This window comes from Plasmodium yoelii (assembly GCF_900002385.2).
Source record: "Plasmodium yoelii strain 17X genome assembly, chromosome: 4".
Classification (NCBI taxonomy): domain Eukaryota; phylum Apicomplexa; class Aconoidasida; order Haemosporida; family Plasmodiidae; genus Plasmodium; species Plasmodium yoelii.
Window position 1 is genome coordinate 276,322 of NC_036176.2, and position 13,733 is coordinate 290,054.

A 13,733-nucleotide genomic window follows, 5' to 3' on the forward strand; every position below is an offset into this window, starting at 1 on the left:
TAAGAAAAAATCTAAACAAACCAAATATTATCTTCTAAAATTCAAATTATAAATTTATGATTCTCCTCCGTTTTCTTATAAAATCAAACTAGTATATACATATCATATCAAAACTTAAATAATGAAATAAATGTATTCATAAAGTATTTTTTCATTTTTTCATTTTTTCATTTTTTTCATTTTTTCATTTTTTTCATTTTTTCATTTTTTCTTTTTTTTTTTTTTTTCTTTTTTTTTCTTTTTTTAACTTAATATCTACTTTTTCCAAACTTCAATGTGCCATATCTTATTTTATAATTTATTAACCATACGAATTTATTATATGTACATGCATGTACGTATGTATGTATATACAATATGCTATACTTTCAAAATTACTATAAATTTCTTATCAACAACATTTATAATAATTTATTTTAATTCACCATATCTTACATTTAAAGTGGAATAAAAAATAAAAAATGAAAAATGAAAAATATAAATATTGGAAATAAAGCAAACTATATTATATATCAACCGAATAAATATGAGAATATCCCAATTATGAAATTTTTTTTTTTTTTTTTTTTTTTTCAACTTATTTCAATTCACCAAAAGTTGATAATTGTAAAATTAATAAATAACAATCTTTCCTTTTTTATTCTTTTGTTTTATCCTTTTTTATAAAAACATTATATGTCTGAAAACTTATAAAACAATAGAAGTTAGTATATATCACAAGTATTGTTTAAACATGGTAATAGTAATAATGATAATTATTGTATATCCTCATAAAATATGTACAAAATATAGCACAAAATCGGATGTATCAATATCGTAACTTATTTTTCTCCTATCCATTTTAATCTCATAGAATATATAAATTTGCTGCAATAACCTTAATGATGAAAAAAGAGCATCCTACTTATTAAACTTTATTTTTTTTATATTCTAATTTTTTTAATATTCTAATTTTTTTAATATAACTTATGCTAATTATTAATTTATGTGCATAAGCTTGTTTACACTTATTATTTAATTCCACAACATTATTAACTCTTAATATTCAATTTTTGTCTATCTATAATAAAACATAAATTTAAAAAAAAAAAAAAAAAAAAAAACAATGAAATAAAAAAATATAGTATGCATATATGTCTAAAGGATAAAATGACTCTTACATATTTCCTCCTTTTTATCACTATTTTTTATAATATATCAAAATTAAGTTTTAAAAAATAATATTAAAAAAAAAAAAAAAAAAATTATGTATTTTAACAGTCTTACATATACTCATTAAAATATTTCCTTTAATTTTTTTTTATTCTAAAATATTAAAATTATGTTCACTATTTACTTCACTATTTATTTTCTTATTTTCCATAATACACATATTTTTTTATCCCTAAATGAAAAATCTAAAGAGTTACACTCAAAAGGCTTAAAAGGAGAACATTCCTTTCAAAAAGTAAAAATTACATAAAAATTGCATAAAAATTACATAAAAATTGCATAAAAATTGCATAAAAATTACATAAAATTGCATAAAAATTGCATAAAAATTACATAAAATTGCAAAACAGCAATGGTTTTATTAATTTATTTATTTTCCTCTCAATATACAAACTAATTTATTCTTAAAATAAATTATATACTCATAATATATCTGTATACATATTTATTTACACATTTTAATTTCATGTCACATATTTCCATATGTGCAAAACTAATTTATATTTTTTTAAACACCCATTTGGCAAAACTTGAATAAAAAAGAAAAAAAAAAATAACATTAAAACCGTCTTACACACTTAAAAACAGTAAAAAAAAAAAAAAAAAAAAAAAAATAGGAATAAAAATTAATCACCATATCATTTATTTTACACTTAGGATTTAAATTATACCCATTTCTTATATTTTGTGAATATTTTATAAAAGCATATTAAAAGTGATAAAACTATTTATAAACCCCACTGAAAAATTAATTATCCAAAAATATACAACATATATAAATATATTTTTATAAAAATTAGAATAGTTATAAGAATAAAGATATGTTTATTTTCTTCACTATACTAAAGTAACACCATTCTATTTCATTTTTCATTACAATAATATCCTATTATTTTTTATTTAATAAAAAAAAAAAAAAGGATATAATATATTCATATATAATTTTTATACTATATTATCACATAATAAATACCTCAATTGAGGATTTAAAATTGTCTTATTGCTTGTTCATGTGTTTTGCTTTAATTATATGACACCCCCCTTGGCATATCCCACACTGTCTACACTACCTACGCTACTTACACTATTTACATTGCCTACATTCCCTACACTATTTACATTGCCTACATTGCCTACATTCCCTACACTATTTACATTGCCTACATTCCCTACACTATTTACATCACCCTTTTGTAGTCTCAGAAATATACAAAATGCAGGATGATAACGAAAGCATAGATGGAAATATTCTCGAAAAGCAATATGAGATAATAAAATGTGCTAAAAATCATGATTTTATAAAATTTCAAATATTAATACAACCTTATATTTTAAACAATGATATTGAAATGCTTAATGCAATAAATATTATGCACTGGGCATGTTATTCTGGTTTTACAGAATTAGTACAAAAATTAATTGCTCTAAATTGTGATATAGAAAAAGAAGATTTGGTAAATAGTGACACACCTATTTATTATGCAATCAAAAATAGTAACTATGAAATTGTATTGTTACTAATCAAACATTATGGTAGTTCTATACTTTTTCATAAAAATCGAAGGCAAATGAGTCCATTCCTAACAGCTATATCTGAATTTAACGAAGATAAAATATTAGAAGCTTTACACATTTTAGAATTTTTATATTTAAATGGAATCAGTTTAGAAGAACAAAATGAATATGGACAAACTGCTCTATTCTTAGGAGTAAAAAAAAATAATATAAGTATTTTACAATGGTTATTAAGTAAAAATGTTAATATAAATCATGTCGATTTTTATGGGAATACTATTTTACATATAGCTGTTCGTTATACTGACATTGATATATTAAGATTACTATGTGATTATGGATGTTTAAATCTAGTTTATTATTCTACTTTTGAAAATAATAATACAAATGTTTTTCAATTATGTATTAACAATAGATATTTTTTAGTATATATATTACTTAAAAAATGGCTAATACAAAATAAAATTTGTAAAGGATTAAAAATATGTAAAACTATTTATGCTTTTTATTTTTGGTTTTTTGCCTTATTAAATTTATTTGTTTATATTAATATAACACAATCATTTTTAGAAATAAAAAAACATCATAATAAATCAGTTATATGGATATCTTTATGGTTATTTCAACAACTTTTATGGTGTATCTTATATTTTAAAAATCCAGGGTTTTATAAAGAAAATAAATTTTTAACTAATAGAAATAAAAATAATTCAAATTACATGTATGCTACCGATTTTAAAAATCAAGCAGAATATCAATTAAATAATATCGAAAAAGAAATATTTCAAATAAATAAAAAATTACTACAAACAAATAATATATTAAATCCAATACACAATGCAAATCAAAATGAAAATGAAATATTAGAATATAATGACAAAATCATAAATTTAAAATATAGCAAATTGTCTTTATACTCTCAAGTATCCCAAGAAAGAATTAATTCATTAGATGTTAATTATAGGAATGCCATATTATATAATCAAAACCCGAGGGTAATTTACACACATATATTTATATTGAAATTTCTATCTCCCCTTAACTAATTCCTTGGTCATATTTTTTTTTTTTTTTTTTTTTTTTACAGAATGTGTGTGTTACATGCAACATCATTAAGCCACCCAGAGTTCATCATTGCGCGGATTGCTTCCATTGCATTGTGTATAAAAACAAAGAAAATTAAAATAATATATTTAAATACCTATATATATCAATGTTTTATTCAATTTTTTTCTTCCTTTTACATTTTAAACTTTGTTAATATTTTTATCACAATTTTTGTCAAATTTTATTGCCTGTTCATATTTTTTCGTCACTTTTCTTATATTTTATTGCTATTCATATTTTTTTCTTCACCTTTCTTAATATTTTATTGCGCATTCATATTTTTTTATTACTTTCCCCTTTTAGCCATCAAGATCATCACTGTGTGTGGGTAGACAATTGTATAGGTAATTTATAAGTATATATAAGCGCATCGAATTTGCTTTTAATTTTCAATCGGGCACTCTCATAATTATTGATCATATTTTTAGTTATATCTTTTAATTGAATATATGCATTAAGAATTATCACAATATAGTTGTTTGATATATGAAATTGTTTTGGTTTATTTTTATACCTGTACATACATATATTTTGATTTATATATTATTTCTTTGCAGGAATAAACAACCAACGATCTTTTTATATGTTTATACTTTCCGCCTTTATTTTATTACTATTCAACTATTATTATGTATTTCTATATTTCAAATTATTCCATAATACCATAAACTATGTAAGTATATATAATTATTATAAATCCTGTTTTCGTTTTTTCCACAATTTTATTCATAATATTATATTATTATCATTATTATTATTTTATTTTTTTTTTTATTTTCATTTCAGGCATTCGCTTTATTAGTTATATTATGCAATTTTATTAATATAACTTTGTTTGCATTTATAACTTACTTATTTGCACGTAACACAAAAACTATATTAACAAATGTAACTTTTTATGAACACTTCAAAAGGTATATACAAAAAAAAATATATTGCACCCCTATATATTAATGCCCCGTATTTAATATGGCTAATTCAATAAAAAAAGACATAATTTATTTTGCCATTTATTGTTTTTTTTAGACCTACTCACATAACAGATAAATACAATACCGAATTAGAATGCTGGGAATTCCAAAATCTAAATTTCAAAAAAATTATCAAGTTATATTAAATAAAAAAAACAAAAAATGTTTAAATTCAAAAAGCTCATGTATTTTCTTTCTCATAAATTATAGAGTACATATATTTTTTTTTTTCCCTCAATTTTAACAGAAATATATACAATTTTTGGACATTAAATTATGATGAACCTTATTTAAAATATGATAGAAAAATAGTAATGATAATTTTTATTTTTGTACACTTAAATATATGTGTACATAATACATGCACAATCATATAAATTTATAGCTTTTTAAGAATTTTTCATATTTCATACATTTGGTGTTTTTTTCAGGAAAATGGTATTTATTATGCGCTAGTTCCAGATACCGTATAAGGGGTTACCCAATCTTATTACAAACTCTATTATCATTTTAAATATTTGTCAAACCATAAAACAAAACTGAAAATAGCAAATGAAAAGTAGCTAGCGAAAATAGAAAATTAAAAGTAGCTAGCGAAAATAGAAAATTAAAATTAGCTAGCGAAAATAGCAAATTAAAAGTAGCAATAGTTATACCCTACCATCAAAAGTACCACTGTCTTGTAAATTTTTTAAAATGATCATTCCAAAATTATAATATTTAATATATGCACATTTTCCACTTTCCACTTTCCACTTTCCACTTAACATGGAACCATTTAAAGTACCAAACCTACCCCAAATTTAATAATTTTTTTATATTATATACATTAAATATTTACATAAATATATTACTACTATAGTGTACTATTCTATAACAGTATATTTATTTTTTTTTGTTTTTCTTTCTCTTTTTCGATTTTCTTTATGTTTAATTATATATTTTTGTTAATTATAAAATTCAATTTTGTAATATTCGTTTTAATACCGTACCGAGTAAAAAAAAAAATAATATAACTACAAGCCCGTTTTATATTATTCCCTTTTTTTTTATTTTTAAAATATAGAAATTAAGAATTTTTTGCGACTTGAATTTTATGTAAAGACTTTTAATATATACAAAATATTTATTATTACATAAATATACACACACAAACAATGTAATGCATACTACTTAATAATTTGTATTTATGTTAAAAGACATTATTTCATTTTATTTGTATTTATTATTCTTATTTATTTTAACAATTCAATTGCTTTTTTAAATGCATAATTAAAGAACAAAACGGAGAAAACTTATATATACATATAAAAAAATATATGCAAAATTATAAGTATTTTATTTTTTATATTAAAAAAGTCAATAAAAATAAAATAAATATAAATAAATATAAATAAATATTATAATAAAGCTATATTATTTTTTTATTTTTTAAGCATTAAAAAGTGTGCAAATATTTACCATTCATTTATTTGTAATTTATTCCATTTTTATAATATTATACTTTTTCAAAATTTATAAAATCTTGAAAATGTTTAAAATTGTAGCTTTAAGGCCTTTCACAAAAATATATAATTATATATATATTTTTTTATAAATACAACTTACACATATATATATGTATGCACATATTAATGTGTATTTTTATATTTCATAATATATTTTTTTTTATGAATTCAAACTTTGAGAATATTTTTCTCAAAAATAACATAAAAAGAAAAGAAATATCTAATAGTATAATAATACCAATTAATTGAAAAGGGAATCTGATTAATTAAAAAAAAAAAATACACTAAAATAGAGTTTTTTTTTATTTTTTCGATTTATAGATAATTCATTTATTTTATATATAATTAGACATATAGCCTTCACTATATATAAAATATATCTTACTAAAAAGTATAAAGAATATATACAAACGCATGTACAATTTTTCTCTCTCCCTTAATTCAAATAGCTATAAAGGCAACCGATTAAGATAAAGAAAATAAGCTGAATATGTAAGAATTTGGAGAAAAATATAAAAATTTAAAAACAAATTAACAAAATACACACATATAATACCTAAAATGGATATTGCAAAAATAAAAAAAAAAGTGGAAAAAGAAAATGCAGACAGAATAAATATAATTAATACTAAATTTCGAACATGTTTATCCTTATTCAATAATTATTCAAAATGTTATGTTAATATTAAAAAAAAATATTTTATGGACACATGCAGATATGATAAAATATATGGATTTGAAAATATAAAAATAAATGACGAAAATAAAAATGAAATAAATAAAGAAAGCAGTCTAGAATATCCATACCCTTATAAATATGAAAATAATAGAAATATATTTTTAATTATAAACGCTAAAAATGTTAACTCTAATAATAATTGTATATATAACAATGATATTATATACATAATTTATAATAACAAAAAATATGAACACATAAATATACAAAAAAAAACAAATAAAAAACATAAATATACAAAAAAAAAAAATAGACATATTCGTAATCAAGTTTTAAATAATCAAGAAAAATCAACTAGCGATTTTTCTAATAACAGAAATAGCATATTTTCAAGTTCAGAAGATGATGAAGAAATAGAAGATAATGAAAATGAACAGAACCCATTATATAATAGTACTATATTTGAAACCAGAAATATGAATTTTTCAGAAACCCTTGAAAAAAAATCAAAAAAAAAAAAAAAATTTAATTCAAAAAGCAATAAAAGAAATTTAATTTATTCAGATATTGATTCAGACAATAATTATGAAAATGTATTTACTCACATAAATTCAAATTTATATTTTTTAAGTGTGTCAAATAAACATATAGAAAATGAACAAAATTTATATATACAAAATGAAAAATATATAAATAATAATGATATTATATTTAAAAAACATAAATTTATAAAATCTTTATTTATTAATTTAGATACATATAATTCATGGATTATTATAAAAAAAAATATACTATTAAATGAATATCTAAATTGTTCTAAAAAAAATGATATCGTTGATGTAAATGATATATTATATGATATTATTAACTCTTATGCAAAAATTAAAAATTGTCATACTAGATTATATATTAATGATGGCTTCTTATTAATAAATAATAAAACAAAAGAAATATTAGGGGTACGGAAAATAAATCAGAACTCAAATTTAGATACCAATTATAATACACAAAAAAATAATCACATGCATAACGATGTAATAAATCATGGACAAAAAAACAAAGTAATTAACGAATCAGAAACTTATAAATTAGTATTAATTAAAAAAATAAATTTAAATCATCTATTTTCTATGTCTACAGATATAAATATTATTTTCAATTTTCATGATGTTTGTTTAAAAGGTTATAATAAAATTGATATGGCCAATAATTATTTATTACCAAACAATACACTAAATTTGCATAATATACATTCAGAATATAATAAAGAAAATACAAATAATGTAAATTTATCCAATTCTGACTACATATATTTTAACAATTACATTACACAAAAAATTGTAGAAAATTATAATAGTTACAATTTATATATAAAAGAATCTTTATTAATTATAGACATATTATACATTTTAAATAACAGTTATGGAAATCTAATATATATAAAAGAGTATTATAAATATGATCATCAAAATTATTATTCCGACATGGTATTATATTTTAAAAAAAATAAAAATAAAAATATATTAAATAATGCTACAACCCCTACTGCTACTACCCCCAATAATAACACCAAATTTGAATCACATAAAAATGGCGAAGAATGTGATAAAAAAAAATCAAAAAAAAAACACAGCAATACATCAATATATTCGATTTCATCATATAATGACAGTGATGAAAACAACCAGCCATCTTATGCTTCTTCAAATTCGTCAAATTCGTTAAATAGCAACTATAATTATTCACAATTAGATAATTTAAATAAAAATAAATTTGATGATTTAAACAACTATTTAGTATATATTATACCAAAATATGAAATTGTTATTTATCCAAGTATATATAATCCAAAAGATCAAAACAATAGTAATATTAAAATAGTGAAAGAAATTCTTAAATTAGGAATATATATAAGAAAAATTCAAAAATTTATTGAAATAAATAAACGGAGTCAATCATGTAATGCCACATTTGAAATATTTTCATGTTGTCTAAATAATATAATATTACACATAATTAATCATATAAATAGAATAGAACAAAATATACGAAATATTTATAATTTTACAAAAATTAATATGCAAGGAAAAGAAGAAATTGCATTATCTCTTTTTGATGAAAATAAAATGTCTTTTTCTGCAAATAATGAACAACAAAATTTATTTTTCACTATTAATAATTTATTTAATAAAAATGTAAAAAATTTTAATATATTTTTTAATATTAATATAGAAAAAGCTGATGATATATCTTTATATAAAATTAAATTATGTATATTGCCGTTAATGCAAATAGCCAAATTATTAAATAAAATTATTAACAAAATAGCTATAAAAAAAAAATTTAATGATACAAAATATTTAATAGATTTAATTTATAAACTTCAAGAATATTTAAATAAAGATGATATTAATAAAACAGTTTTAACATATTTACTTAAAAATATTACTATTCCATTATTTGATTTTATTAAAAATTATATATTTCATGGTAAGGTAAAAGACACATTTAAAGAATTTTTTATTCATGAAAATAAACATATTACACCATTTTATAAACAAAATAATAAAATTTATTATATTAATCATAATTTTTATAAATATATTTTTAAAAAATATATTGATTTGTCGACAAATTATTGGGGTGCTAAATATGTTATATTAAATTCAAAAGTTCCGAAATTTTTAAAATCAATTGCAAATCAAATATTTATTACTGGAAAATATATAGACGTACTTTTAACATGTTCCACTGTATTTAATTATAACACACCATTATCTTTGAATTTAAATTATCCTGACAATAATTATAACGACTCATCTTGTTCATATATACCTGGCAAACTACTTCTTCTCAATTATGAAGATCCCATATCAAATGCACATGTAAATAACCAATTTAAACAAAATAGCCAATTTCAACAAAATAACCAATTTAAACAAAATAGCCAAATTAACACATGTACAGGAAATATAATAAAATATGAACAATCTCAAAATAAACTTACAGATCAATTTTCCACAACCGATGGATATATAACTTATAAAAAACAGAGAAAAACAAATTCCACAAGATTAAATCAGTCAGGAAATCGTTTTGGAAAAGAAAATAATTATTATGATATCCAAAATAAATTCAATAATCAATTTTTAATTGACCAAACAAACAATAATGAATGTTTTTTACTATATGATTCAGACGAAAAAACTTATAAAGAACTTATACATAATCAACATTTATATGCATCCAAAAAAATGTTCGAATTATATATAAAAAATATTGATATAAAAGAAAAAATAAGACATCATTTCTTTTTCTATTTTTTACAAATTAGTGATTATTTAAAATATTTTTATATATTATCACATGACCATTTAGAAAAATTATACAATCATAAAAAAAATAATGCCCTTACTAAAATCAAAAATTTTTTTGATATATCTTTGAGATCATCAGTTTTAGATAATTTAAAATATAGAAAAGATTATACTATTCATGTTTCTGATATTTTAAATATTACAGATAATATTAATCTTATTATTGATTTAAAAAAATTCTGTAAATTTAATAAATCTGCTCGAAATTGTGTTGAACATAATGATGATAAGCATCGAAAAAAAGGTAATAACATAGAAGATAGTAGTGATGGCAATAGTAGTGATGATGATAGTAGCGATGGCAATAGTGATGGTAATAATCACAAGTTTGACAACAATTTTCATTCACGCACACAAATAAATGAACGAAGCAAATCACCAATTAACATACAAACAAATGTAAATGTAGAAATATATAAAGGACTCATCTTATCATATCATAATGTATTTCCATATAATTTAATATTTAATAATATAACTATATTTAAATATACTTTAATATTTCGTATATTAAATTATTGCAAATATATTGAACACAAATTAACCGAAGTTTGGATAAATCATATGTATATTAAAAATGTAGATATGTCTAATGAATGTAAAAATAATTTAATGTTATGTATACATACTAGAGAATCTATGATTCATTTTATCAAATGTTATATTTATCATATTCAAAATGATGTCATAAAATCAGAATATATTTCAATGAATGAAAAATTAAAAGAAACTTTTATTTTTGATGATATTATTTATATTCATAATAATTATCTAAATAATATTTTTAAATATTCTTTTATTATTAATCAAAATATTATTAACTCAATTTTAAAAATTATTTCCATTGCTCATATATTTACAAGACATATATTAAAATTCAGTTTTAATAAAAATGACCCAGCTAGCGATATTACACGATCTCGACCTGAACGTGTTCAGAATAATTCAATCAATAAAGATTTATCAAATCAAAAAAATTTTAATACAAATAATAAAACTGATAAAAATAATTATCAAAAAAAATTCATAAATGAACTATTACGAGACAAAGCATATATATCTATGATACATAATACAATAAAACATTATGATAAACATTTTAAAAATTTTTTCTTTCTTTTAACTGAATATGTAAATAATAATATTGATGACTATGCTCATAATTTTTTAATCAAACTCGATTATAATTTTTATTACACAAATAAATATAAACAATCTTTTCAAACTAATTCATCTAATTATAATCAAAAAGATAACCCAGATTGGCTACCTAATCAAAGTCAAAATCAACATCAATCAAAAAATTATTTATCACAAAATCAAGATCATATTTCGATTAACACCACTAATAATGAATATATTGGAAAAATTAATTCTTCTGATTATCATTATGGAAACAATGCACATTTAAATCATCCCCATAAAGATCTAACTATTAACGAAAACCCTGAACAAATTAGAAATTATAATAACTACATAAATAATAATGGATGGCCAGTTATACCGGATATATCTCCAATCTCAAATCATATGACCAATATTCCCATGCACACAACAAATGATGATATATCACCTTTAATGGCTCATCCCTCAAACAGCTATAATAAAAATAATGAACAAAATTTAAAATATGAAATTAATCGAAATAACTTCACAAATATAAACCGTGATAATAACAATACATATACCCAAATTCAAATGCAACAAAATAATTATAATAAATCAAAATTAATTGATAATAATAATATCTTAAATGAAAATAACTATACTACATTATATCCTCAAAATAATCAACAAAATATTCCAATAACTCATGATAATTATGAACATGCAATAAATAATTTATCACCTACTAACATTAATTATGCCAAATTGAAAAAATATGCTCCATATAATAATAACAACAATAATAATACCAAACAAATTAATAGTATAAATGTAAGTAACATCGATTTGAACGGCATTGATAATAGTATCAACAACAGCAGAATGTTCAACAATTAGCCAAAATAATCAATTTATGTGTGCATATCCATTTTTTTTATGAATGGTCAGAAAACTAGCCAAATGCTAAAACCATATTCTAAAAAGAAAATATTTTAAAAAAAAATAATCAAAATAAAAACATGCTTAATAAATACCAATCAACATACACATATTTATATTAACCTATTCATAACCCTATTATATATGTGTATACTTTTAATATCTTTTCGAAATTCATTTATTCGTTTATTTCGATTTTTTTTTAATTCTAATGTGCATACACGATTTTACCATATTCGTGTTTTGCGATTTTTTTTCGTTACTTAATTGATTTATTCATAATTTTTTTTTTTTTTTTCACATTTTTGTTCATAAAAATATATACCCATTAATTTAATATAATTTAATTTTCTTATTCAACATCGATTTCCGTCACGCATTTAATTTATTATGCAGTCTCATTTATGTGTATATTTTATTACTGTCAATTTTTTTAAATCGCCAAATATTAAATTTTATTACTTGTATCAATATCGCAACTATTCGATGAGCTTTTGTTAAGTTCTTCGTATTCTTATGTTTAATTTAAAAAAATACAAAAAATATAAGCTTATATTATATTATCCATAAATTATCAAATAATCGAAAAAAAAAATAAAATATATTATAATTCCCATATAATTTATCTTCATAATGTACATATATAAAGGGGTGAATTATTAGCAAAACAAAAAAAAAAAACACCATAATAAAATATTTATGTTTTAATTTTAGTGATATTTCATAAAATGGCATGTAAAGTTGATAAAGTTTTAGAGCATCCTACCCAAAATGAAGAAACCTCAAAAAATTATATGAACAATTTGTTTTATTACAAAAATAATGAATTAAAAAAAATAGACTCATCATATTTTCAAGATAAATATTTAGGATTATTTTTTGGAGCCTCATGGTGTAAATATTGTGTATCATTTATAAATAATTTAAATTTATTTAAAACTTATTTTCCTTTTTTTGAAATTATATATATACCATTTGATCAAACATATACAGATTATATTAATTTTTTAAAAAATACAAATTTTTATACTTTACCTTTTGATAATTATTTATATATAGCTAATAAATTTAAAGTCAAAAATTTGCCATCTTTTATTATTATAGCACCAAATAATAATATACTTGTTAGGGATGGAGTACAATTAATTAAAACTGACAATTATGTAAATAATTTCAAATCTTTGATAAAAAATTATACAATACACCCCAAAACATTCAAATCAAATAATCGATTTTTCGACTTATTCTACAATTAGTTATCTTCCATCCTATATATCTCAAACAAGTCTTAATATTTTTTTTTTCATGTATAAAAAAA

At 19.9% G+C, this 13,733-nt stretch overlaps 3 protein-coding genes across 3 annotated transcripts; all 3 read left to right on the forward strand.

Annotated features, from left to right (window-relative positions):
- Positions 1–2,426: 2,426 nt before the first annotated feature.
- Positions 2,427–5,278, forward strand: PY17X_0404200 (palmitoyltransferase DHHC1, putative; the record flags this gene model as incomplete). Its single annotated transcript, XM_022955051.1, has 8 exons — positions 2,427–3,722; positions 3,815–3,888; positions 4,138–4,178; positions 4,392–4,507; positions 4,621–4,748; positions 4,861–4,941; positions 5,053–5,116; positions 5,237–5,278. The coding sequence occupies 8 exons, from the start codon at positions 2,427–2,429 to the stop codon at positions 5,276–5,278; spliced, it is 1,842 nt and encodes a 613-aa protein (XP_022811534.1).
- A 1,596-nt stretch (positions 5,279–6,874) lies between these two features.
- Positions 6,875–12,373, forward strand: PY17X_0404300 (uncharacterized protein; the record flags this gene model as incomplete). Its single annotated transcript, XM_719806.2, has 1 exon — positions 6,875–12,373. One exon carries the CDS (start codon positions 6,875–6,877, stop codon positions 12,371–12,373), a length of 5,499 nt encoding a protein of 1,832 aa, XP_724899.2.
- A 770-nt stretch (positions 12,374–13,143) lies between these two features.
- PY17X_0404400 (plasmoredoxin) lies at positions 13,144–13,671 on the forward strand (the record flags this gene model as incomplete). The annotated part of the gene is made up of 1 exon (XM_719807.1): positions 13,144–13,671. One exon carries the CDS (start codon positions 13,144–13,146, stop codon positions 13,669–13,671), a length of 528 nt encoding a protein of 175 aa, XP_724900.1.
- Positions 13,672–13,733: the final 62 nt, after the last annotated feature.